Source organism: Clavelina lepadiformis, chromosome 1 (genome assembly GCF_947623445.1).
Source record: "Clavelina lepadiformis chromosome 1, kaClaLepa1.1, whole genome shotgun sequence".
Taxonomy (NCBI): domain Eukaryota; kingdom Metazoa; phylum Chordata; class Ascidiacea; order Aplousobranchia; family Clavelinidae; genus Clavelina; species Clavelina lepadiformis.
The window spans coordinates 18607196-18632094 of NC_135240.1; the positions used below are offsets into that span (position 1 = coordinate 18607196).

At 34.3% G+C, this 24899-nt stretch overlaps 1 protein-coding gene across 4 annotated transcripts in view; it reads right to left on the reverse strand.

Moving 5' to 3' along the window:
- The window catches only part of LOC143465550 (WD repeat-containing protein 81-like), a 75097-nt gene that overhangs the window by 9687 nt on the left and 40511 nt on the right, over positions 1-24899 (reverse strand). For 3 of the 4 annotated variants that reach the window (XM_076963914.1, XM_076963905.1, XM_076963932.1), the window contains 5 exons: positions 23408-23474; positions 18178-18420; positions 15648-15759; positions 11003-11138; positions 2889-3114 (listed from right to left, as the gene is read on the reverse strand). In XM_076963914.1, the coding sequence (XP_076820029.1) occupies positions 2889-3114; positions 11003-11138; positions 15648-15759; positions 18178-18420; positions 23408-23474 (784 nt within the window). The remainder of the gene's footprint in view (positions 1-2888; positions 3115-11002; positions 11139-15647; positions 15760-18177; positions 18421-23407; positions 23475-24899) is intronic. The other variant, XM_076963923.1, reaches the window with a different exon arrangement.

The window sequence follows — 24899 nt, forward strand, 5'->3', positions numbered from 1 at the left end:
TTAACTTGGTATAGTAAAACGTGTGTCTAACTGCAATTGTAATTGCTTATCAATATTTTCTGCAAATGTCATAGGAAAGTTGATGGAATCCCATGTTGAACAGTTTTTTTTTGGTCACACTTGTCACAAATGATTAATAGACAACTAGAGTATAAAGAAACTTCTGGAATTGTAGATACCAATGTTCAAAAGTTTAATATTTTTCACTTTCAAATAGTGTTGCACCTAATTTACAATTAAGAAACTTACGTAATTACCCAACGGACCTGCTGTTACGAATGTTTGGTACATATTCCGTTACTATGTATATTTTATGCATACAAAACATCTATAACTATCTCTTTATCTGTATGCATTCGCTGTGTAAACGCAATTGAAATGCGTGTAATATCTGCACTTTTTTCAATCTCTTCGTGTGTGCAGGCATTTGATTTTGCTAATTGTTATATTTAGCCCTTATTCCTACAGAATTCTTGTGCAGATCTGATGATGATATAAAGTTATTGTCGTTGCACAATGCAGTCTCTGTAGGTTCAGTCAAGTTTAAAGTGATATTGAAAGCATCTTTTTCAATAAGTTCTGAAAACAGTAGTCTTTTCATTGTGAATCACTAATACAACTATATCCAAGAACACTGTCAGTTTGGTTAACATGCTGTGACGCTTAACTAGCTTATCAGAAGTTAATGAACATGCATATCAATGGAGTCAGATTCAGCATTGATCAATTAACTATTGTAACCGAACCATCAGTTGACACATGACATGGCAGTATGTAATAAACAGGAATTGAAGTTAAAATCCGAATTACAACATCTCACATCATTTCATGCAAATGAGCAGAGTAACCAAACACATATTAAACTTTGAACACCCAAAGGCATTGCTTTCACAGATGGGCTTATACACATTGCCTGACTGTCCAATCCTGACTGAATGTACAAAACTAATACAGTCGACTCCGCTTAATTCGGACACTTTGGTTCCGCTCACTTTTGGCCGAATTAAGCGGAGAAACGGCTTTGTCCGAATTAAGCGGAAAATTAATTGTTCGTTTCATGGTCATGCGTAAAGGCAGACAACGCATTTAAAATACTGTTGTGTTGCGTAATAAATGAATTGCAGCTGCGCTTTGCTGCAGTAATTGGCACTGATCGCACAAAAAGCACAAGAGTTATACCTTCAGGTTAGTTGTATTGTACAGTATTTCGATACCAAACGATTCAACAAATACTGTTTATCTGTATTTTGATATCCCCACCAACCCAGCTAACTGCCTAACTGTCAAGGAAGTGTCTTTATTTTTTTCTTCGTTTACTTTAGTGAGCAATTTCACTTTTTCTGTAAAACTTTTCTGTACCATTCTGCTTTACAAGATGGACGCAATTGTACCGAAGTAAAAGCGACTATGAAGCTGGCACGGCCTTATATCAGTTCATTGTCGATTGTTACTGCATCGATTGTCATTGTTTCACCATAATCACTCATAATGCAATTGCATCTTGTGTTAAAACGGACGAAGCACTGTTTATTGTGTCATAACCTAACTATAGGAATTGCGAACCTGTGTCCGAATTAAGCGGAGAATTGTCCGAATTAACGGGAGTTTTTTACGTTCAATTTTTACTTTTGTTCCGTTCTCGAGCATTTTGGCCAAATAAAGCGGTTGTCCGGGTTATCCGGTGTCCGAATTAAGCGGATTCGACTGTATATTTTTGCAATTATCATCAGATGTTACATAAAAATTTTATGCATTAAATCATTAATAACTGTGGGAAGGTAAATGCATAAAAGGATAGGTAAAAATATAAATGAAATTTAAATAATAGAAATAAAAGACGTTTTGCAAAATCAGGGATCACATAAAAAAATTAAAAGGCTACCGGTTACTTACAAAACAAGCCGTCTGCTAAGGCAACAAACAATACTAAACCACTTACATTTATATGAAAAAGGTGTCGAAAACATTTAAGGCTGAATGCAGAAAGTTGAATTAAGCTAATACAATAATAATAATAATAATACACAGAATTTGACTTATTAGATCTGGGTTAACATTGCATTAAGCACTTTTTCTGCTGCTGCTGCCAATTATCGCTAAGGTAATTTTCTTGCTTGAACAAAGTCAGATTGGTTAGAACAGAATAGCTAAAGATTATATTTTCACTTTTAGAAACGCACTTTTTATTACTTTTACCTTTATTAGTAAAAGTGACAGTTAACTGAACTCTGTTTGTCATGTTTTTATCAAACATGTGAACTGAAACTGCTTGTTTTGATCAATGACAAACAGCACTCAATAAAAAAACGCTTGGGTTATTTTATCGTTGTTTATGTCAATAGTAGCCTACCTTTCTCACGGCATGCTAATTCATTTACCAAGTTTTGTTTCTGCTATATCTACCAACATATACAACCTAAGTTATTTTTTCGCTATTGTTTAGCCAATGCTAAATGATAGCTGATGATATTTCACCACACAATTGTGTGCCATGTGACAGCAGTTGGTAACCAATGCTTCATATAGTGGAGCCCAGTGGTAGCTTTGCAAAAACACTGAAATTTAAAAATTCCAGCAGTAAGAAACATTTTCGTTTGACGACATATTCAAAAAATGGAACTTTCTCACAAATGTAAAATTGCTTTATCATACCACTTATCTCCTTATTACCTTGCTATCCAGTTTATTAAACATAAAAAATAATCTGAGATTAGTGAGTTAACTCAGGATCAGTTCATTCGATTTAAATTCAGTTTCTGTTAACCAATAATCAACTAACCAAGGATAATCTTGGTGTAGCTAATCCTGGATTACTTCTAGCCTGGGATAAAATTAATCCAACTTTCTGCATTCAACCCTTTATCGCAAATAGAAAATCCTAGAATTACTTGCTGTCCTGTGAAAGGGTCCCATATATGAAGAGTTCCATCACAGCTAGCCACCTTGCTATATGCCTCGACAAGTGTGGTATAAATAAGAGGTTTTTTGTGGGAATCATACACAAATAATGGCTGAAGTTCTTGTTTTGTAACATCACACAATGACCACAGTTTAACAGTTTTATCTTTGCTACTTGACATAAACCACTGCTCGGAATCGGGTACAAAAATGTTCCTGAAAAAATAAAAAATATTGCTTCCAGTATAGCTTATGTTATTCAAATGTAGTTCCTTACAAACATAAAATATAACTTGCAATATACAGTCGCAATCAACTAAATTCCTAAATATACATAATAAAACAATAGCAAAAGTTTTCAACCACAGTGCTGTGACACAATGATGTTCGAAAGTGAAATAGCTTAGAAAGGAACAAAAATTAAAGTTAAAGGCTAAGGCTGGGTAAACAACATTCCTCAGTACCAGAGTTGGATCAATCACATTAATTCAGTTCAATTACAATTACAATTACTCCCTTACATGTTACAATTACATTACAATTACAATTACTCCTTGCTAAAAATATCAAATTACAATTACAATTACATTACGTAATTAGCAACAATCACAAACTTTTCATGTTTCATTCATGATACGTAGAATACCCTTTAATTAAAAAAAATTCGAATGTTTTCGAATATTTTAACTATTCCTAATCATGAGTACTGAAAAATACAAACACAGAAAATTTTTTTAAGTGACTGTTAACAACCAAAAGTTTGAGCGACTGGCAACGACTAACAACGAATAGGCTACAAGACAGGCAATGAAATGTAATCAAACGAATACACCAAGCTGATAGCGATAAGGCGACAGCGATAAGGATGATAGCGATAAGGAGTGTAAAATTAAAATAAATGCAAAAGGAAAGAAGCTCCTGATAACTACAAATTGCAAAATTTTGGTTCGCATTTTCACTTTATCAAAAACTGTTGGATTGCATTTGATGAACATTAGGGTGCGTAAAGTTTCTGACCCCAGTAAATTTCTTCTTGCGTTACTCGCAATTGAAGATATTCTTTCTGACGGGGCTGATGTTGCTGTTAGTCCCAAATAATCCTTGGCTAAAGTAGCAAGCGTGGGAAGTTCTTCTGACTTCTTCTTCCAATACATTAGTGGGTCTTCATCGAAATGCATGGTTTCTACCCCCAAATAGCTGTCGACTTCACTTATTGAATTTCTTGGTCTTTTCTTTTTTAAGCCTTCCGCCATGAAGTTAAATAGCTTTGGCTTTTTTGCAGGGTTTTCATCCTCTGTGCTACAACTCTCTTCGTAATCCTTGCCACATGAGTTTTTAGCAAACGTATTGCTTCTTCTTTTTCAACGTCATCTTCAATCCAGCTGTTTTTAAATCGTGGATCAAGAAGAGATGCAAGTCTGTTGTCCGGAGAATTTATATATGGCAACAATCTTTTAGAAAGAGAGTCTTTAAGATTAGTTAGATTAGATTAAGATTAGATTAGCAATAGTGGAAATTTGAGTTTTTTAGTTGTTCCATTGCTTTCAGTAAGCCAAGCACTACCGGACAAATGCAAGAGGATGTTACAATATTTTCTCCTTCAACTTGCTGCATTGCTTCCTTGAAAGGCAGTAGCACACTCACGAGCTCACTCAATGCCAAATAGTCTTGATTTGTTATTTTTTCCCGTGACTGGATCAAGGTGAGAGCCGCGTTAACTTCTTCGTGATCCTTTAAGACACTTTGCAACATAACAAGCTGCGAATTCCATCTTGTCACATTCTGTGCTCTTAAAGTTATTTTTTTACGTTGCAAATAAGAGGTAGCATTTACAGATTTTCTTACTGAATTTACAATTTTGGCCACCTTTCCCAGCTGCTTCCCAGACTTAGCAAACTCCGAATTTTGCAGACAATCCTTAATACAAAGTAGTTGTGTATGAGCAAAACAGCTTACTCTTTCTGTTAAGTAATTGAGAAGAGCATGTAAATGAGCACTTTCCTCGATCATTTCTTGTTCAGGATCAGGAGTCAACTGTTTCTCATTGTCCTCATTGATTTCTTCACCAGTTTTATGCCAGTTATATACCAGTTTTTATGTGAAATCAGGAAGGGAAACCTGAAATGCTTTTATCATGGAGAAAGCATTGTCTGACACAACCTTTTTTACTTTTGTTGTAAGTCTAAACTATTCTATTACGTTGTCATAAGCCTCAGCAATGTTTTCAGCTGTATGCCGTCCTAAAAATGAGTCCACTGCCAGGACAAAGCTGCGTAGCTTCCATTCTGCATCAACAAAATGCATAGTGATGCCCAAGAAACTTGCCATGTTGCGGTTAGTCCAGAGATCAATTGTCAAGTAAACATTTGACAAACGTGCAAGTTCACGTCTCATCTCTTCTTCCACTTGCTGAATAACAACTGCAATACATGTACCAAATTGGCTGCGATTAAAGCTGATGCGCGACTAGATATGAGACAACGAAATTGGACGCAAGCATGGCTCATCGGCTCTAATGAAAGGAATTCAAGACAAAGAAACACGAGGATAGAAACACAATGACAAAGCTATTTGGAGTTTTGGGCGACCCAAATCATATAAATCATTATCAGTTAAATCATATAATTGGAATAGACAACAATGCTAATTTGGACGTTACACATACAGCACACCAGGTCTCAATAACAATGTAATTGAAATTGTAATTAGGCAAAAATTTTATCAAATTACAATTACAATTGCAATTACACAAAATAAAAATGCTTCAATTACAATTACAATTACAATTACATGAAAAATGTAATTAATTACATTCAGCTCAATTACAAATTACAATTGATCCAACTCTGCTCAGTACATGAAAAAAATGAAGACATTACACAGTACCATAATACAGCAATTGTGGAATAATCGTTAAGACAAGAAAAACGAACAGATTTTGAATTCTGTTATCTGCTATAGCAAGTTATTAAAAAGTAAGCAAAATTGATTAGTTTTGATTAGTAAGTAAGATGTGATGGCATCGGATACAAAGTTTGAATAGGAATTCTAAACAGTCATGTTCTAAGTCATGGGCTCACGAGAGGTGTGTGTTGCTATGTCAAGAAAGTGATCAAAGTTTGTCATTGGAAATGACCTAATGACCATGTAGGATTGTAGATGTATTTCTAAAAATTATACCCACCCAACTAAAGAGTCTATTTGAAAGTTGTGCTACACAGAATATGGTGTTCAATAACTGGGAATTGCAGAAAGTGCAGCTCCGATGTCTGAACAGTAAAAGAAATGAAGAGTGCATTTCGCAATTGGCTAAGATATGAATGTTGAAAATGATCAAGCGTGATAAAATCAAGGACAAGGCAAAAAATTTGAGGACTGTTAAAAAGTATGCTCTCTAATTTTTCTACCAAAGGTACTGCCGTGTAAGCAAAAACTTTTTGATAGTAACTCAATTCATTCTTTCGCCATACATGGCATTTTCAAGCCAACTGTAGACATAATTTTCAATTTACGATGGCCCATGTTTCGACATGTAGCGTACTTCAACTGGATTTCTTAACCCAAAATAACAACACACAATAAAAAATTCATGCTTAAAACTTGGTGATAGTCAAGCTAAAGTAATAAAGATAAATATGAAAGCTTATATGAAGCTATTGGGATTGGTTTTGAGACATGGGAATGACCCACAAAGAAAGTGTAGTGTTTGTCGTGTCGCACACAAGCATTACACACAAGAAGCTTTATTAGTGCTCAAGGACTCTCTGCCATTTAAACACGTGTATCGTATATATATATATATATATATATATATATATAGGCGAACCTCGTACCCATAGAAATCATACACACAACTTCATAGACATATAGCTTTACATCCCCCGTTTCAAGAAATAGAACAAATAATGGAGGGAAAATACGTCACCACAGCACTTTAAATTTAAACGATCAGGAGCAATGATTTTGCGACCTGATCGAGTGCGGTACTCTTTGTCATCAGTTACGTTGTTACTGGGAGATAACAGTATTGGCTGCAAATGTTTACAATTACGTAACATTATAGGAACGTGGCGCATTAGAACATGACAATTTACGAGGCCTAGGAACAATATCTTTTTTATCTGTGACCCATGCAAATGTTCCCGGTGACAGAAACGGTAAATCAAGCACACGGTTACACTTTTCAAAGTGTCTTTTTTGTTGAACCTTAATGGAGTGATCTATGAGAACAAACTGGTTGAGATATGTCCGGTCAGGAATAAGTGCGGCTGGTGAAACAGATAGAGTGGTCTTCAGTCTTCTTCCCATCAACAATTACGAGGTGGAGGATCAAGAATTATGCACTGCAGTGGAGTTGATCGGTATGACAGCAGTGCCAGGTAGGAATCTTTCGATTTCATTAGAAGACTTTTGATTGTTTAAACGCCACGTTCAGCCTCTCCATTGCTCTGGGGATAGTGAGGATTACTGGTTGAATGACAACACTTGTACGTTAATGGAAACTCACGAAACTTGAATGACGAATACTGTGGCCGTTGTTGGACAACAACTCTTCTAAAATCCCGTGACGGATGATGATAGATTTTAGATGATTGATCACGTTAATAAATATTCTTAATCTTGTGAATAATCTTAATTGCATTTTCTAACGTCAGATCTGAGTGCATTTGCCAGCGTTCAGATAAAATTGCGTCTAAAATGCCTACTAAAATCCTATCCCTAATCATCTTGTCACGAAGGGCTCCATAATTACAACATTCTGAATAGTGTGCTAAGAATTCTAATTAATTAATTCTTCCACTGCTTCGTTGAGAGTCAAACAACTTGTGTTGTGCATTTGTAAAATGTGCCTACTGTAATGAGTAATGCCCGATAGGTCAGGCTATTGCGCTGGTGTTACAGTTAGCATTGTATCTCTACCGCTCTGCACAAGTAATAGGGAAAAATAAATAATATAATGACGTTCAAAGTATTATTTTTAGAATATGGCATGTTACAGACTGATAAAACTATCACAGAATAACACAAAATAAAAATAAGTACAATTGAGCTTTTGTTGAAAGGGACAAACAGTTATCCCCCCTAAAACAGCATAATTTCTAGACAAGTTTGAGATTATTGCAACAACATTTAGGCTGTTAAAGCTTACATATGAAAAAGTGCTAACATATTATGGTATAAAACATTTAGTATATCTACGTAATGTATTCTTGATCAAACATTTGATGAGCTGGCCGGAAGTGCTTCCCAAAAAGACTAAACCCAAATTGGAAGGTACAAAACTAAAAGCAAGTGAAACCATGTTCTTACAGGCATTTACATTTTTAAAACCTATTTCGATTGTAAAAAAGGATTCTCTGTATAATTTAGTTAACATTAATGTAGAATAATAACACTGGCCAACAAAAAAATTTTGGCATGGAAAGTAAGAACGATTTTAGAGTATATCAGGGGCGCTGAACTCGAAAATGCCATTAGTTTTTGCAAATTGGCTCTAGTTTTTAAGATATTAGCGAATTTCGATATTTTTGGTACCTTTTAAATTTGAAGGTAGGTTGCATTTTATCTTAAGGAACAGCCTATATTAAATGTTGTTGTAAGTCTATGTGCACTAAAACCACAAGAATGAGCAAAAGCTAAAGACACAATGAAATTAGCTAAATGAAGAAGTGCTGCATAAATCTATTCGTTTCCATATATTCAACACAAAAAATGCCCCATTTATTTGTATTTTTATCAGATTCTCCTAACATATTGCAATTTGTGAGACTAAGCTTCCAATACCACATTAAAACTTGCTTGAAGTGAACAATAAATAGCAGTAATTTGGTAATAACAAACCAAGTATGCCTACGCCTACACAAGAAAGACGACAATTTGTAAAAACAGACGAAATGAACAAGCAATCAATTTTTTTCATTTACCACGGAGTATTCAAAGCAAAACACTTTACGAAGAAATATATCAATCTCAGGATGTGCATTAGTGAAGTTCTTAGATGCACTCTAGTTAATTACTCAAATTAGCTTAAAGTCATCTGCAGGAAAGTCCTCTTGTACGACTTTCGCCTGTAGTCTTGTTGTGGACAGCTTCGCATTAGGCACCAGCGGTAATCTGCCATCATGTAAGTCATCTACGTTGATATCTCTCATCCATTAATTTGATATCTTGGTGAAATCTTTCACCTTGTTCCTCACTCATTCATATTTCCGAGGTTTTCAGGGAAGCGATCCAAGTGACTGAATAGATAGTGAACTTTTGTGCTCATCCTTAATCCAAGAGCTTGAAAGTTCGTAAGCTTCACTTCTACGAGATCCACATAGTTGCTTGCTTTTACAACTGCAACGAAAGAGTGCCAGGCTGACTTCTCAACTTCAGTCATATGTGATGGAAAAACTTGATCTTAAATTAATTTCGTATTGGTGGCCCATCAAAAATTCCTGCTTTCAGCTTTTCAATATTAAGAGCAGGAAATACTTTGCACAGGTAATTAAAACAAGCACCATCTTTTTCTAAGGCCTTGACAAATTGTTTCATCAAACCCAATTTGATGTGCAATGTGGGTAAAATAATGAGATCACGACTGAGCAAAGGTTCATTTACAATGATTTTATCTCTGTGCACAAGCTGTTCACGTATGGGCACTCCTTTTTAATCCAGTGTTGATCAGTGGCCCGACTATCCCAGTAACAAAGAAAGCAGGGATACTTGGTGTAGCCGCCTTGTTGTCCTAAGAGAAAGTTGACCATTTTCAAATCAACGCACACCTCCCAGTTATGCTCAGTATAAGAAAGTTTCTTCAAGACTATCTTTACACGTTGGTAGTGTTCCTTTAAAACGACTGAGTGGCCAATTGGAACACAGTCAAACTTGTTTCCGTTGTGAAGTAGCACACATTTCAAACTTTTTTTGGAGCTGTCAATGAATAACCTCCATTCTTCTGGTTTATATTCAAGTAGACCCATAGATGAAAGAAGTCCTCCGATGTTTTTACAGTATACAAAATTATCTTCTTGAGAGAAAAATTGCATTAACATTTCTTCTCTGTCCCGGTAAAACGTTATTTTTGTTGCCAAATCAAGAATGTATGCTGTGTGTAGATGTTAAGGCTTGTGTTAGTGCTTGATGGGAGATGATATAAACTAATCTAAGGTCTTATTTACCTCCCAAGCGAGAAATTTGTGCCAGACAACTCAACATTTGGGCAAAACTAAATAGCTGCTTCACATGGCTTCAGTTTTTGTTAACCTTTGTTACTCACTAACATACATTTCTAACTTTTCCTGGTAAATGTAGGAAGAAGAAATATCTCAAAAACTAGAGCCAATTCAACAAAAGTAATGACATTTTCGGACTCAGCGCCCCTGATATACCCCAAAATCGATCTAACATATCATGCTTTTAAAAAAATTTTTTTTGTTGGCCTGTGTAATTAAAGTTGTGGAAAGTAATGTAAGTAAATAAGTTTTTTGCTGTATTCTTCATGTTGTGGTGACTGCATGCAGATGAATGCCTAAGTTATGTTATTCCGTCCTTGAAGGATAATTAATATGTCAAGAAATTGAAAACTGATGAAAGTCGTTTTACTGGTAAGCCATCAAAATATTATGAATTAATCTTTCTCCATTTTGTCAATAGGTTATCTAATGTTCCCAAAAACTGTTAATGTAATTTATTGTTTTACTATCATATGAAAGACAAAACAAAGACATGGTCATAGCCACAGCTCGTAATTGATCCGGGCTCTACTCGAATCCAAATACTGTAATGAAGTAATGGGAAGCAGAAAAGAAAAAGTGATGGAAGAGAAAAACTGTGCAAATGATGAATGGCAACTGCAAGTTCAAGGATTGAAAACCACAATGTAAAGGGATCAGTTTCCAGTTGCACAACTGTAAGTACTGATTGGAAAGTAGGCGTGTTACAGATATTCTGCTATGCAGTATTGACAGGTATCAAAATGCAATATTTCATAATAAAAAGCAATGTAATAGCTTATAATACAGAAGTGAAATATTTTCATCCAAACCTTTGAACAATGCCATACATGTTTTTTTTATTGTAAACAGGAAACATAATTTAAAATTTATTTTGTTTTACTAACCTTACAGCTGCTGAATGACCATAAAACTGCTGCAAATTAAAATGTTTGAAACGAAAATGATCATTGCTACTAGACAAAGTAACTTCATGCTCCCAGTATGCCTGCCAATCGTCACTCATATCAGCAAAAACAAAATCTGTAAAGAAAGAAAAAAGTAGCGAAATAGATATAAGCACCCTATGTGACTCGAAAAATACAAAAAAAACAGTTATTGAAGCCAATGTAAAATGTATGAAAATATTCGTACTACAACACTCAATGCGTTAGTTCTCAATAAGGTAGTCTAGCAATAGTAGTCCGGTCTACCGAACAGTCTACCGAATGCGGCTTTAATTCGTGCTCTGAAAACAGTAACTGTTACGTTTGAGAACCAATAATACACCAATTTTCAAAACATTGACAGTTTGATTTAGGTACAGTGATGTTCAATTAGGCTATCAGGGGTTAATAACACACTATTAATGGATATAATTTGGCAATCTGAAGGTTAACTTTATATTTTTCGACACAAGCTTTCGCGAGATAAGCTTGCTTCTTCAGGTGTACTGTGAAAGCTTGCGAAAGCGCGTGTCGAAAAATATAAAATTAACCTTCAGAGTGCCAAGCTATAACCTGTTTTTTTTTTTACTTTAAAATCTGGTTAACACGGTTCAGACAACATCAGCTATTAATAGAGTCAGACTAACAAACAATCGATCAAGCAATAATAATTAATTAAGAGCAATCAACCCTAACAAGAATACGCTAGTTAGCACAGTACCATACAACAAACAGCTGGAAGCGTGACTGTTCCTTGTGTAGTTACTCATTTAGTATTAAGTCTCTTTACGTACTCAATAATCACATGCATTAAGCGAGTGATTTACATCTATCTCTTTCTCCTGCTTATTATACATGTAATCAATGGTGTAATCTGATACATGTTGGGTAAAGGTGAGTAACCAAGAAAAAGTTGGGAAAATAGATGGGGTATTGATCCACTTACAGCAAAATACCAATACCATTTTCCTTATTCTTAAAATATATTAGCTACATATAGTATATTCTGTTCTAAAAATACAAAATGGCTTCGGCTTTATGTCCATGTTGAAAAATTACTTCATACATGATTTTGCAGACGACAGTTTTAGAAGTTTTAAATTCGCTTTCTTTACATTGAAGTTTTGCTATCATTTCCAGTAATCAATCGTTTTATTTTTTTCAAAAGCGTGGTTGGGAAGAAAAAATTAAGTTAGCTGTTATTAGCATGCACTAATGAACGGGAAAAAGTGAAAAAGCCAAAAAGGCTTACAACTATACCGTTTGTCATAAGTCTGTCATAAACCAAAAGGTTTATTTACGGTAAAATATTTGGCGTAAAACCAGTTTAACTATTTTTAAAAATTGGGCCCGGTCAAAACCAGTTTTTGAAATTGCGACCATTTTCCAATCCTAGGATCAAATCTATATCTGCACGATTCAAATCTGTGAGAAGAACAAAAACAATTGATTTTGTGCATAACAAAAATTCGTGTCAGACTAAGCACATCTTTAATCTACTGTATGTGGACCACAAATGGTGACAATCTAAAGAAGGCAAGCAATTTAATTACCTTTTTCTACTATTCGAATATCGTCCACAAGCTTAGTTTATGCTTAAGCAGTAGCAATTAAGGGGAATTGGTTCCCTACATCAGAGTTTCCCAAACTGTGGGTTGCGACCCCAAATTTTGGGGTCTCGAAACAAAGTTAATGTTTATAAATTCAAGTGTTTTTTGAATATTTTTTTATTCGCTTTACTGTTTCCATTACGAGATTCTTTTATTACTGCAGGCTACTGCTGCTGTACTTTGGTGGGTTGTGTGCACTTGTATAATTTTGCCAGAGACAAAAGTACAACTTGAGATTTGTAATTTGACGTTTAATGTTTTAACATCATTAACGTTTAGGCTACCTCTCAAGGGGTCGCATAGAAATTTCTTTTCTAAAATGGGGTCGCAGACCCAAAAAGTTTGATAAGCCCTGCCCTACATCAACCACAATTTTTTTGGGCTACGGGCGTTTTAAAATTAAGATTGTTAACTTCAAAGTTGCTTTTTCATTTTAATTTCATGTACTTAAGTTCACTAACACCTGACATTGCATAAATTGAGCCATAATTAGCTTTCAAACTTGTCATTTGATTGTGTAAATAAGTGCTTCCAAAGAGAAAAAGTGTTTTGATAATTTCTCATGTTAATTATCATAGACACCTTAAATAGAAGGACTAGTAACTCGCACTCTCGGGTTACGGAACTTGGGTCCCAATCACAGATACTAGTGCGCCGTCACAGATTCTCAGGTGTGCCGCGAATCTTTTGAATTTTGGAAAAGAACTGTATAAATATTTAAAATAAGGCATGCAGACAAGCATATGTGACTTTAAAGCTTTCTAACTGCTTCAATAGCTGATAAATAAGCACATGTGACGATGAAACCAATTATAGGCTATGGCAATGCCGATAGAGTAGGGTAATTTTTTAAAGCAACTTTTCTTTTTTTCTATTTCATAATCGGAACAAAGTTTTTTCAGGGGTCTCTGTTAATAACACACAATGCCTAAGAAATGTAATGTATATGGTTGTCGAGGCAATTACAGGGAGGAACCGTACTCTAAAGTGGTATCATTTCCAACTGATGAAGTAGAACGAAACCGCTGGATTGATGCCATGCCAAATGAACGTTCTAGTTTGCTACAGCTTAAGCAGATCTATGCTTGTGCTAATCATTTTGACTGTAAATGGATTTCAGTTAAAGGTGGAAAAAGACCAAGCCAACCACCGTCCATTTTCCCTGGAGTTTTAAAGTCATGCTTAAAGCAGGTCTCCTCAGCACCCAGAACTAGGCCTAGAACTGCTTCAGCAGAGGCGAGAGCTGAAAAGGAACGATTCCGTACTGAAGGCCTGGATAAGATAGCTGACTTTTCTTCTTTTTGTAATGAAATCAAGCAGCATTTCTCAAAGGATCATCTTTTTTTTTGTGATAGTGATGACATTTACATTTCCAAAACTGATGCAAAAGGACGTTCTGTTATTCAATTTCTTCATTTTCAACGCGTTCAATCGTCATTTGGATTTTTGCATCTTAAATGTGTTGAGAAAAATGGAAAGGACATACCTAAAACATATTTTTTCAAAGCTGGTTGTCTGCAAAAGAATAGCCTTCTTAGTAAGTGGTCACAGTTAGACAAAATTCTGTCATGCATTACTGAGTATGAGTTCAAAGATACAGACTATCTAAAAAGTGCTGTAGAGGAATTGAATAGCATGAGCTGTTCTGATTCGCCTCATTTCCAGTTTATTTATGCTCAGTTACAGTTACTGCTCACTCCTCCAGAAGGTCGACGTTTTGACCAAAAACCAAAAATCTCCATGCACTTTTAAAATATGAGTCAACTCCGTGCGAGTCTCATGATGTGCCTTGCACCTCTAACATTTGCATTGATGATGATCAATTTGACATCACCATTGCTAACACTGAAGACCTAGTGCAATCTAATGACAGTGTCAAGCATAAATGTATTTTTCTAGCTGGATATTTGGAACACAAATATCGAGCTAATATCTTGCGTATCGAAACTGAAAATGACGACGACCATCGGATTAATTCGGAGTTTCTCACAAACTTAAATAGAGGTGGACTAACTGTACCTCTACTCTCAACAGTACATTTTGTACACTCAGCCTATAAACTGTTTGGTAAGTGCAACTTGCATTGCTGCCGAGCTCATCTCAGCCATGCTTTGCGTCGTATTGATAGTCCAATGGTTGTAATTCAAGGAGCATGTCTTACTTTATCAAACATTCTTTTGAAAGAATTTGTGCTTGACAACAGTGACAAAGAAAGACAACTCGGCTGTTTGAGAAGAAAAGAAAAACTCTCTACTAAAAACTGAACAAGTATCTTTAGTATGCCAACAAGTATTTTGATTACTCATTTCTACAAATTTCATTGTTGTTTGTTGTTGTTTTTCATAGTTGTTTCACAAATTTCATTGTTGTTTGTTGTTGTTTTTCATTGTTGTTTCACAAATTTCATTGTTCGTGTTGAAATATTCAGGCTAAACTGTCCATGAATACATTTTAATTCAGTCACAGGGGAACATACTGTGTGTTTCAGTTGTTTAAGTGGGAAAATATGCAATATTTTGAGTGATTTTGGACTATTTTTTCGTGATTTGACCTTTAGATGACCTTTAGATGACCTTCAGATGACCTTGTAGAAGGTTAAAAGTATGAAAAAGTAATTCCTCACCCTTCAAAACCCCCCAAGAGACACCAGAATGAAGGTTTTACCATGTATTTGACACAAATTATGATGGGACCCAAGTTCCAACTTGGGACCCAAGTTCCAGATACCGAGCATAGAAGTTACCAGTCCTTCTATTTAAGGTGTCTATGTTAATTATATACAATTGGAAAAAAATTTTGCCATTTATGGCTTCTGTGACTTTTTACGGGATGGCCAAACCCTATGTAATTTCAACGAGGTTGCAGAGATTATAATGCGCCTAAGTCACACATAATTTTTGACTTGGTCTTGTTTCGAATGTTGTGATGAAAACAAAAACAGTGACTGCAGTATATCTACATAAATCACAGCAGACAAAATAGGAATTTAAACAAACCTTTCAAGTTCAACTCATCTGTTTCTTTTAGGTTTATAGCTGTTCCAAAATCATTCATGGTAATACAGTTTCCAACTATGGTTGCATTGGTAGATGAAACACTGGTTATTATCTAAAAATATATTAAAACATATTACACCACAGTAAACTATTCTTACAATAACACCTCAAGTGGAATAAAAAGTGCTATTATACGAACTTGCCATTAAACATACTATGTGTTTGTTTACTTTATAGTCCGGTAGAGCATCCACATCCCCACAGACAAAATCAAGTCCATATTATTGAATATTGAGCAGTTTTACTCTATTTGTTACTTTGTCATTTTTTAGCTTTGCCATGACGACACGCAAAACAACGACACGAACTGTGTATGTTGCTGCTCTCGTTAATTGGCGCAATTAAAACGCTCTTTGCTGTAGTAAAACAACAGTCTAGACATGTCTAATTTTTTTTCTTTAGTAATGGTTAATGAAAACAAAGAGATGACTGCTTTTGAATCATCAAGCAAAGTTTTCAGTTATGAAAAACAAAATAAATTTTGCGCAAGTATCCACTACCACCCGTTCATCAATTGTGGGCAGCGGGTCAGATAAGCAAATTCATCAAATTGCTCGGGCACGAGTAGTATCGTAATTAAGATGACAATACCAAAATGATGTAATTGTAATCTGTATAAACAACTAGTGCAGAAACAAACATATCTATCAATTGAATGAAATTAAATAACCACGATGATAACACTAACCAGATAATTGTATGGCAAAATGCAAGCTATTGACAATTTTATCCAATTCCATTTTGTTTATTTTACTTCGTTTTTAATGATTCAACCTAAGTGCAAACCTTCATTCAGCACAGTACTGCCGCTGAACTACACTGAAAACATATTTCAGAATTTCAAAAAACGTACGAGAAAAAGTGGGAAATGGGAAGAAGGACGGGACAGAGAAATGCTTGCCTCTTTGTCATAAAAACGTTAATATTAGCCTAACAACCATGAGAATTAGTAATTACAGTGTTTTTATCACTCTTTTTTGTTAAAACTTACTTCATTGAAAAACTTGCCATAATTATGACCTTTATATTTGGACCAGAGAAATTGTTTTTTCGACTTAAACTTGGTGATGATTCCTCATCGCTCGAGTCCTAAATACTGAGCTGCTAATTTTCATAATTAGCCCTTATTTTGACGAAATTCTTGTGCAGATCTGATGATTTATAATGTTATTACTGTTCCATTTTTGTTTATCAACAAGCGTTGTGCTATATTTTGGTCATGTTTAGTACACGCGACACGGTTTTGATTCCTTCTGAATTACGTCATTCATACTACAGTGCTCAATTCATTAGTTATCAATTGTTCAGGTGAGTATTAATAGTCTGCTGAATGCAACTCTATTATGTGCTCTGAAAACATGAACCGTTTTGTTGAATATCAATAATATATCAATATTGAAAACATGGTCAGTTGGGTTTTGGTACTGTGATGCTCAACTAGGCTATCAGGAGTTAATAAATGCGCTATCAATGGAGTCAGACTAGCGAACAATGAATCAAGCAATAATTGGCAATAATCAACGACAACAACACGCCCAGTTAGCACAATTCCACATCATATTACCCAATCCTGGAAATGTTCACCAGGATCACTAAACAGGAAAAAAAAGTTGTCAATGCATTGCCTAAGAGCAATACAACGGTAGAATCACTGGATATCAAACACAAGCTACATAATTGCAAGGCTAACGCTTTAACCACTCTAATACCACGTATTATTAAAAATCAAACTATGAAAAATTGCTGAATTATTAAATGAGGCAAGTGCAGTAAAAATAATCCAATTATTGCAAAGAAACTTCATGTGTAAATTTTCAATAACTTCACAATATGAAACCAGTTCAATAAGCTGTTTTGGTTTAATCATAAAATTTACAGTCCTAACTGCTGTAAATTAACTTACTGGTAATTTGCTTGTAGTTTAATATGCCAAATCATGAAATAATTTCAAACCATGGCATATGCACTGCAATACATGGATGAATTAAATATAAACAAAACACCTTTTAAATGTACAGAAGATGTTCCATTAGTATCTTAATTCACTTTAAACTAAAGATTTAAAATCATGAAGTTAATATAATTGCGCTCACTTCTAAACTACTGCTTCCTTAACTATTGACTTGCATATTAGCTGGAAATAGTACTTATTACAGTGGAAACTGTCAGTTTTGATCTGAAACTTTGAAAGTCATTTAAAGACACCCCAGAGAAAAAAAAATTAATTGCAAGTAAATTGCGGGTCTTAAGAAAACTAACCAAATAGCATGCTTTAAAAAACTTTTGCATTTAATTATTTGTAAAAACATTGTGGGGTAAAAATTTGTTGCAGGTGCCATTTAAAATGAGTACACCAGCACCTATTGCCATAACATTGTATTTGAAAACTCTGACTTTGCAATTTAAGTATGAGTGTATTTGACCAAAATAAAATATCTCATTATGTATGTTTGCTAACTTTAAAACATACCTTGTCACTTTTTAATTGATGTACATTGCCTCCGGTCACCTGTTTGGACAAAGTGCAGAATTTCCGAACAACTTCATAATGTTCCTTTAAGATTTTTTCCATGCTGTGTTCACCTATAAATCTAGTGATGTGTATGTAAGCTTGATATGCAGTTTCTGGGCAGAAAGCCTCTTGTAGCTCTTCTCTTACATGAAACGTCACACTTTCTTCAGTTTCACCGCCCAATAAGCATTGTATGTCTGCCTAAAAAATCGTTATTATAATCACTTATATTGTTAAAGAACATTAAAACCACTACAATCACTCATATAAAGTAAAAACAATTTTTAAAATTCTGCTAACATTAAAACTATAGTATAACACTTTTCCAATATGAGCTTGGTAAAAAAGAATAAACGTCTGAAACAATTGTTTGTAAACAAAAGACTGCATGTTGAAATTTAGAATTTGTGGATGAGGACAAGAAATTCTCAAAAATAACAGCAAATTGAAAATGTTACTTTTTTAAACTAAACCTGTTGTTTCTTTTGTCAGAAAAGAGTAAGTTTGTAATCTAATTCATGGGTCAGCAAACTACAACCCACATTCATCCCACTTGGCAAAATCACTCATTTTTCCTCACTCTATCTAAAGCTGAAGACTTGAGTGGCGCTTGTGGTGACGTTTCAATCAAGTAAATGGTTTCAGTCTTTTGTCATGAAAATATGTAAAAGCGATCAGCAGTAATTGCAGTAAAGATCCAAAATAGTTGTGTAATGAGTGTTGAAAATTTATAAGTTACTTAAAAAATAAACAACAGACTGATATATAATTTTTTTAATCCGATTTGAAATTTCCAATACCATTATCTTATCAAAGTGTTCTATGAAAAGGTACTTGTTGTACGCGTGCTGGATACTTACTGCCTATGTCTAGAGTTTGGCAACAACAAATTTGGTGGCATGTGGTTCAGGAAAGCTATTACTATTTTGAAGTTAAAAGAAAGATACAGCAAGTGAATGTGTTTTAAAAATTCAGCGAAACCTCATCAATATGATTACAGTTCCAGTATTACTAAATGTTGCCTACACTCAATAACAGAATGTGACTTAAAGCCAGCAAACATGCATTACTGAAATACAATTGAAAATATATACATAACAAAGAGAAAAACAAGTGTATAATGCAATAAAATATATGAAAGCATAGTGCTGGAGTGCAGATTTACACAATGAATAATTTACACAATTGTCACATAATGTCATGCAAATGTGATGATGAAGCAAAATAACTTTTTAATTTTTAATAAAAAAGTTTCAAATCATTAGGCAGAGAATTCCAATTTTTTGGTCTCATATATTGAATAGTTTGTTGGGTTAAGGATTTACTGTAGAAGGGAAGGCAAAACAAAATCACCTTAGCGATGTTAAGAGCATCTACAAAGTCCCAGTGCATTATAATAAATTAAAAATGTGTGCAAGAGTAATTATTCTTTTTTCAGGCAAAAAGTGCAAAACTTTGCATGGTATGTTGTCTATACCTGCTTGGGTTCAACGCTGTTTATTACTTGCTGAATCTCTCTAGGGTAAGTAGGTTCACAAAATATTGACTGACATAGTGGCTTACCTAAAAAGCTCTGAAATGTAGAGGGAGAAGGTGGGAATCTTGTTTAACAAGTCATTTGCAACAGATGAGAATAAAAATTGAAATAATTCGCAATTTTCAATGGATTTCTTTCTAGTCACCATGAATTTTAAACACAGAGGACTTTTGCTTCTTTGCTTTCCCTAGTAAATTATTTATTATTTTCCAAGATGCTTTGATGATTTTTATTGTGATTTAACAGATCCTTGAAACAGTTCTGTTTGTTTATTTTCAAGTTTCTCTCAAGTTTCAAGTTTTTTTATTGGAAAGGTAATTCAGTTTATTTTTTGGGTTTGGCTTTCTTAAGAACTTTCTATGGGCTAACTCTTTTTTTCTTTTCAGTTCTTTTAAACCAGGTTTACACCGCACTTTTGATTTCTTGGTCTCTGTATATTAGCCTGTTTTGCAGGGAAGCATTCAAAATTTTTATAAAAGTTATTAATAAATCTGCTTAAGGCACTATTAACATTCATGTTAAGCCGTATATCAAGATTATTGATATTTTGTAGGTTACTCATGAGTTGTGATATGTTGCCTTCATTGAATATTCCTTTCAATGAAGGCTGTTGGCGGGAAACTGCTTTAGGTGAGCCTAACCTAGAACATTGTAAAATTTGTAAGTGGTCAGAAATACAGTCTACAATAATTCCACTATTAATTTCAACGTTAACTATGTTAGTCCTAATGTGGTAAATGATTGTTGCAGATGACTCAGTGAATCGCGTAGTTTAACTTATCAAAGGAAAAAAGGATTGTTCAAACATGGCTTCAGTAAACTTCAATGTGTTAGGGTTAGTACCATCCAGTAGATTGTAGTTTAGGTCACCCATTATGTAGAAGGAATGTTTAGATTTTTTAATATACTGCAATGCTGGATTAAGTATAACTAGAAATTGTTTGTTTCTATATAGGTTGGGGGTGTTCAAATGGCGGATCTCGATCCGGATCTTTTTAACTTTTTGTGTGGATCTTCCAATGTAGTCTTGAAACAATCTTGCAGCTGTAGCACACTTCACTTTTGACTTTTACAAAGTTATTAATATGTTGTAGGCCCTACAATGTAGGGTACATTTACATAAATAAAGCACCATAAAAACTAAAGCATGTTCAATATGATTACTATTCGTATTTAGTGGATCATCATGTTGTCAGGTTTGGCCATGGTGGATCATGGCAGAAATCATTTGAACACCCCTGATATAGGTCTTCCTAAGTTGTGATTAAAAGCATGACATCATCTCGATATAGCATCATTGTCATAATTAACAAATGTATGCTATACAAAAATTTCTGATGTACAGTCTATTATTGTTATAAGAATGCTAATTCTAAAACAGCTTTAAACTTTTTGTCTTTATTTGAGTTTAATTACTACTTACAGTAACATTTAATAAATACTATCACAGCATATTCACTAATTTATGATGTTTGATTAGTGTATACACTGGATTTCATCTTGCGACCATGAACGAATCAGAATCAATTGACAGGAGATGTGCTTAAAAACCTCAGGCTTAGATCAGCCATGTTCAATCCTGAGTCCATAAAATAATGTAACTGAGTTCACAAGTCTACAAGCAATTTTTATGTATTGCCACCATGAAATATTCCACTCAACAGCTTTGCTTACTTTACGCACTTGCATCTGTTACTTAATACGCTACCAATTCTAAATATCAAGGTGTAGTTAGGTACTGGTTCGTAATGGTGAAACAAAAACAGGTTTTTGCTTAAAGAGAACTGCTTTAAACTTGGAGTCAACTCACAAAGTGTATTGTGCTAAAATCCATTGGGTTGTCGAACTTTAAAAAAAATGTAAACTTCTTGGTCCACAAAACATTGCTGGCACAAAAATAGCAAACGACCTAAATGATTTGGGGTAACCTTGGGCTTGTCTAAATTGTAACCAAGCATAAACTTTGACCAGTATGAAGGCAGTAACAGCATCAGTATATCATAAGACACGAAGCCCTAACTAACCTAAGATACTCCTGTTATGCTCTTAATTATGTTTATACTACATCTGCTGCTTAGTGCCCAAACAAGGCATCCATACAGCGTAAACACATGAACTATACCAACATACTAAAATCCGTGACGCGACACTTAATCGAAAGACAGTTTATCGAACGACACTTTATCGAACGACAGTTTATCGAACGGCACTTAATCGAACGACAGCTGATCGAAACGACAGCTGATCGAACCGACAGTTGATCGAACGACACTTTATCGAACCGACAGTTGATCAAACCGACAGTTGATCGAATCGACTGTTGCTTCTCCCGCACACAGTCATAGCAAAACGTGGCGTACAGTTGCATTGTTTGCTGTAGAAAATTGAAATTTGGTGACTTTTCATAAAAAATGTTCAGCTATCTGTCCATGTTTGTTTGATAAAGTTGGATTTTGTAATTTTTGAGATATCGTCATATTTTCATAATTTTGCTCTCTCTCCGCATTGAAGCGTATTACTCATGTACGCACCAATAACTTGACTAACTATTCTCTTTCGTTCTCTTCTCACAGCGGGGGCGCGGCGTAACAAGAAGAATTTCTAGAAATGTGTCACTTTTAGAAATACCTAATTTACACTAAATTCACTTTCTTTAGTTTTACAATTATGATGTATACAGGAAGCCAGATGATGTTTCTACTAACCTGTAAAAATCTGATCAATCTACGACGTATAGTTTTCTAGTAATTAACGATTGAAAATGTGTGTGCGGGGTCGGCCACACCTAGTTTTTTAGTAAACTCGCGAGCTTAATAAGAAACGGCGGGCCGTATTCTTGTGATAACTTATTAATATGTTTCGGGCCGGCCGCCATGCGAAATCGTCAACTTTATGATACTAATATAAAATATAGATATAAAATATAAATCGTCAACTTTATGATATAAATATAAAATATAGATATAAAATATATATCGTCAACTTTATGATATATACATCACAATTCATTAATGCACACCATTACAAAGACCGCACATCACAATGGCTCATTGTCTCAATGTTTGAGAAACACGCAAAAATCTTGCTTGAAGCTATTGTCAAAGTTTGTCGTTCGATCAACTGTCGGTTTGATCAACTGTCGGTTCGATAAAGTGTCGTTCGATCAACTGTCGGTTCGATTAATTGTCGTTCGATAAAGTGTTGTTCGATAAAGTGTCGTTCGATAAAGTGTCGTTCGATCATCTGTCGGTTCGATTAACTGTCGTTCGATAAAGTGTCGTTCGATAAAGTGTCGTAGTACCACTAAAATCAAACAACTAACGTTGCTACCCACAACACATTTTTACACCACAATGCTTTAATAGCAAATATTTTTGAAAAATTCTACAGTTAAAATAATTAAAAATTTTCAATAACTACAATTGTAATTTAAGAAGTCCCACAATTTAATGGTTGGCAAAAATTTGGAATACCAACAACAGAGCCAAAATAAATGTGACAGTGGCCATAAAAAAATGATAAAAACATGTACCATTTGTGCACCATCAATAAATATCAAATTTCACTGGCTGAAAAAACACATTCTTTGGGTCAAATAAACAACTATGTTCATAATGATTAATGTTACACGAAAAAAAATTCTTGCAATACCTTGGTGTGGGTTTTGTCAAATGAAGTACCATCTTCATTCCACATAACACTGTGCTGTGAAAACAAACTGTAAATACAAACAAGGTTTAGATATGTGTATGTGACAGTTCTGTATATTATAAAAAAACTCAATTTGTGTAAGTTGCATTTTTGGAAAAAATTTGGCGCAACAAACTACTACATGGCTATTGGCTGGGGATAAGCAAAAGAAACTAATGTACTATAAAAGAATAATTTTTTTTAAGTCCAAAATTTCTAAGCTTATTTTACATGGGAATTTTTTGTTAAATGCACACAATAGTTAGAGCAAAATTATATAAAATAAAGATTTAAGAATAGGCTTTTAAGAGCTTTTCGCAAAAGGTTGTTGACTTTTGACCAGTTCGCTCTCTCAGCTGTCTAATTAAGTTAAATTAAGCCTAATTAAGGTAAAACGAACTCAAGCGAAATCTCTGTGAGGATCCATAGCAAAAAGTTGTCATTTGCATTTCTCCTCAGTGAATAATTGTTATTGCTACTGTGAATAGCTTGAATATAGTTGCTTGGCTTTGCTTGCAATAAACAACGTCAATATTTGACTTCATATATCACCGGTTGTTTCAAACTATACACAAGAGTGATAATAGTTGTATGCCCAAGTAAAAAATCGTAAACATGACTACTCATTTAATCTTCATTTACTACATCCGATCAGCATCGTACGCTTTTGTTTTATCTCGTGTGTCTATGCCCATAATATATTTGAACGAATTCCAGAAAAGCCTTGTTCTAATTTCATAACTGCAATCCAATTTCGGCTGATGTGATACAAAGTAGACTTTGTAGAATTTGCGAGTAGTTTGTTTTGTCTACGACTAGAAAGCTTTATACAAGTAAGTAATATTAATTAGAACAGTTTTGCGTAATCATTTTATATCTGAAAGCCGAGCTACACAGTACACAAAATTCTTTATTGTAACGCTTGCAGTGAATCCCGCATTACCTTGTAAATAAAGCTAATGTAACAACAAATTCATTAAAGCAAAGCGTGAATGAAAATTTACTTACAAATTTTTCCATACAAGTGTTTTTAAAAATAAATCTTTAAGAGGTGTTACTCGATTTACATTTTTCAGAAAGAACCATTTGCGTTCTTACCTCTTATCACAAATTTGTGAGCAATAATTGTAATTAGGATCAAATCCATTCAAAAACAAAAAACAAATAATTTTGGATTCGGCTCTTGAAGTTTTGATATTGTAAAATGCACATCCTTATACATGGCTAGATTTCAGTCAGCCAACTTTACAGTAAACAACGACAACTTTGTAAAAGCAATATAACTGCAGGTAAATACATAGTTTAATTAAACAAAACTAGTTTTAAACATATTTTTGTGCTATTAACATATTTAAAATAAGTACAGCAACTCTACGACTTAAGAACGAATTACGTTTTCATGTTGAATTGTTTGTAAGTTATCATATTGTTTATTTAATATCATATATGTGTT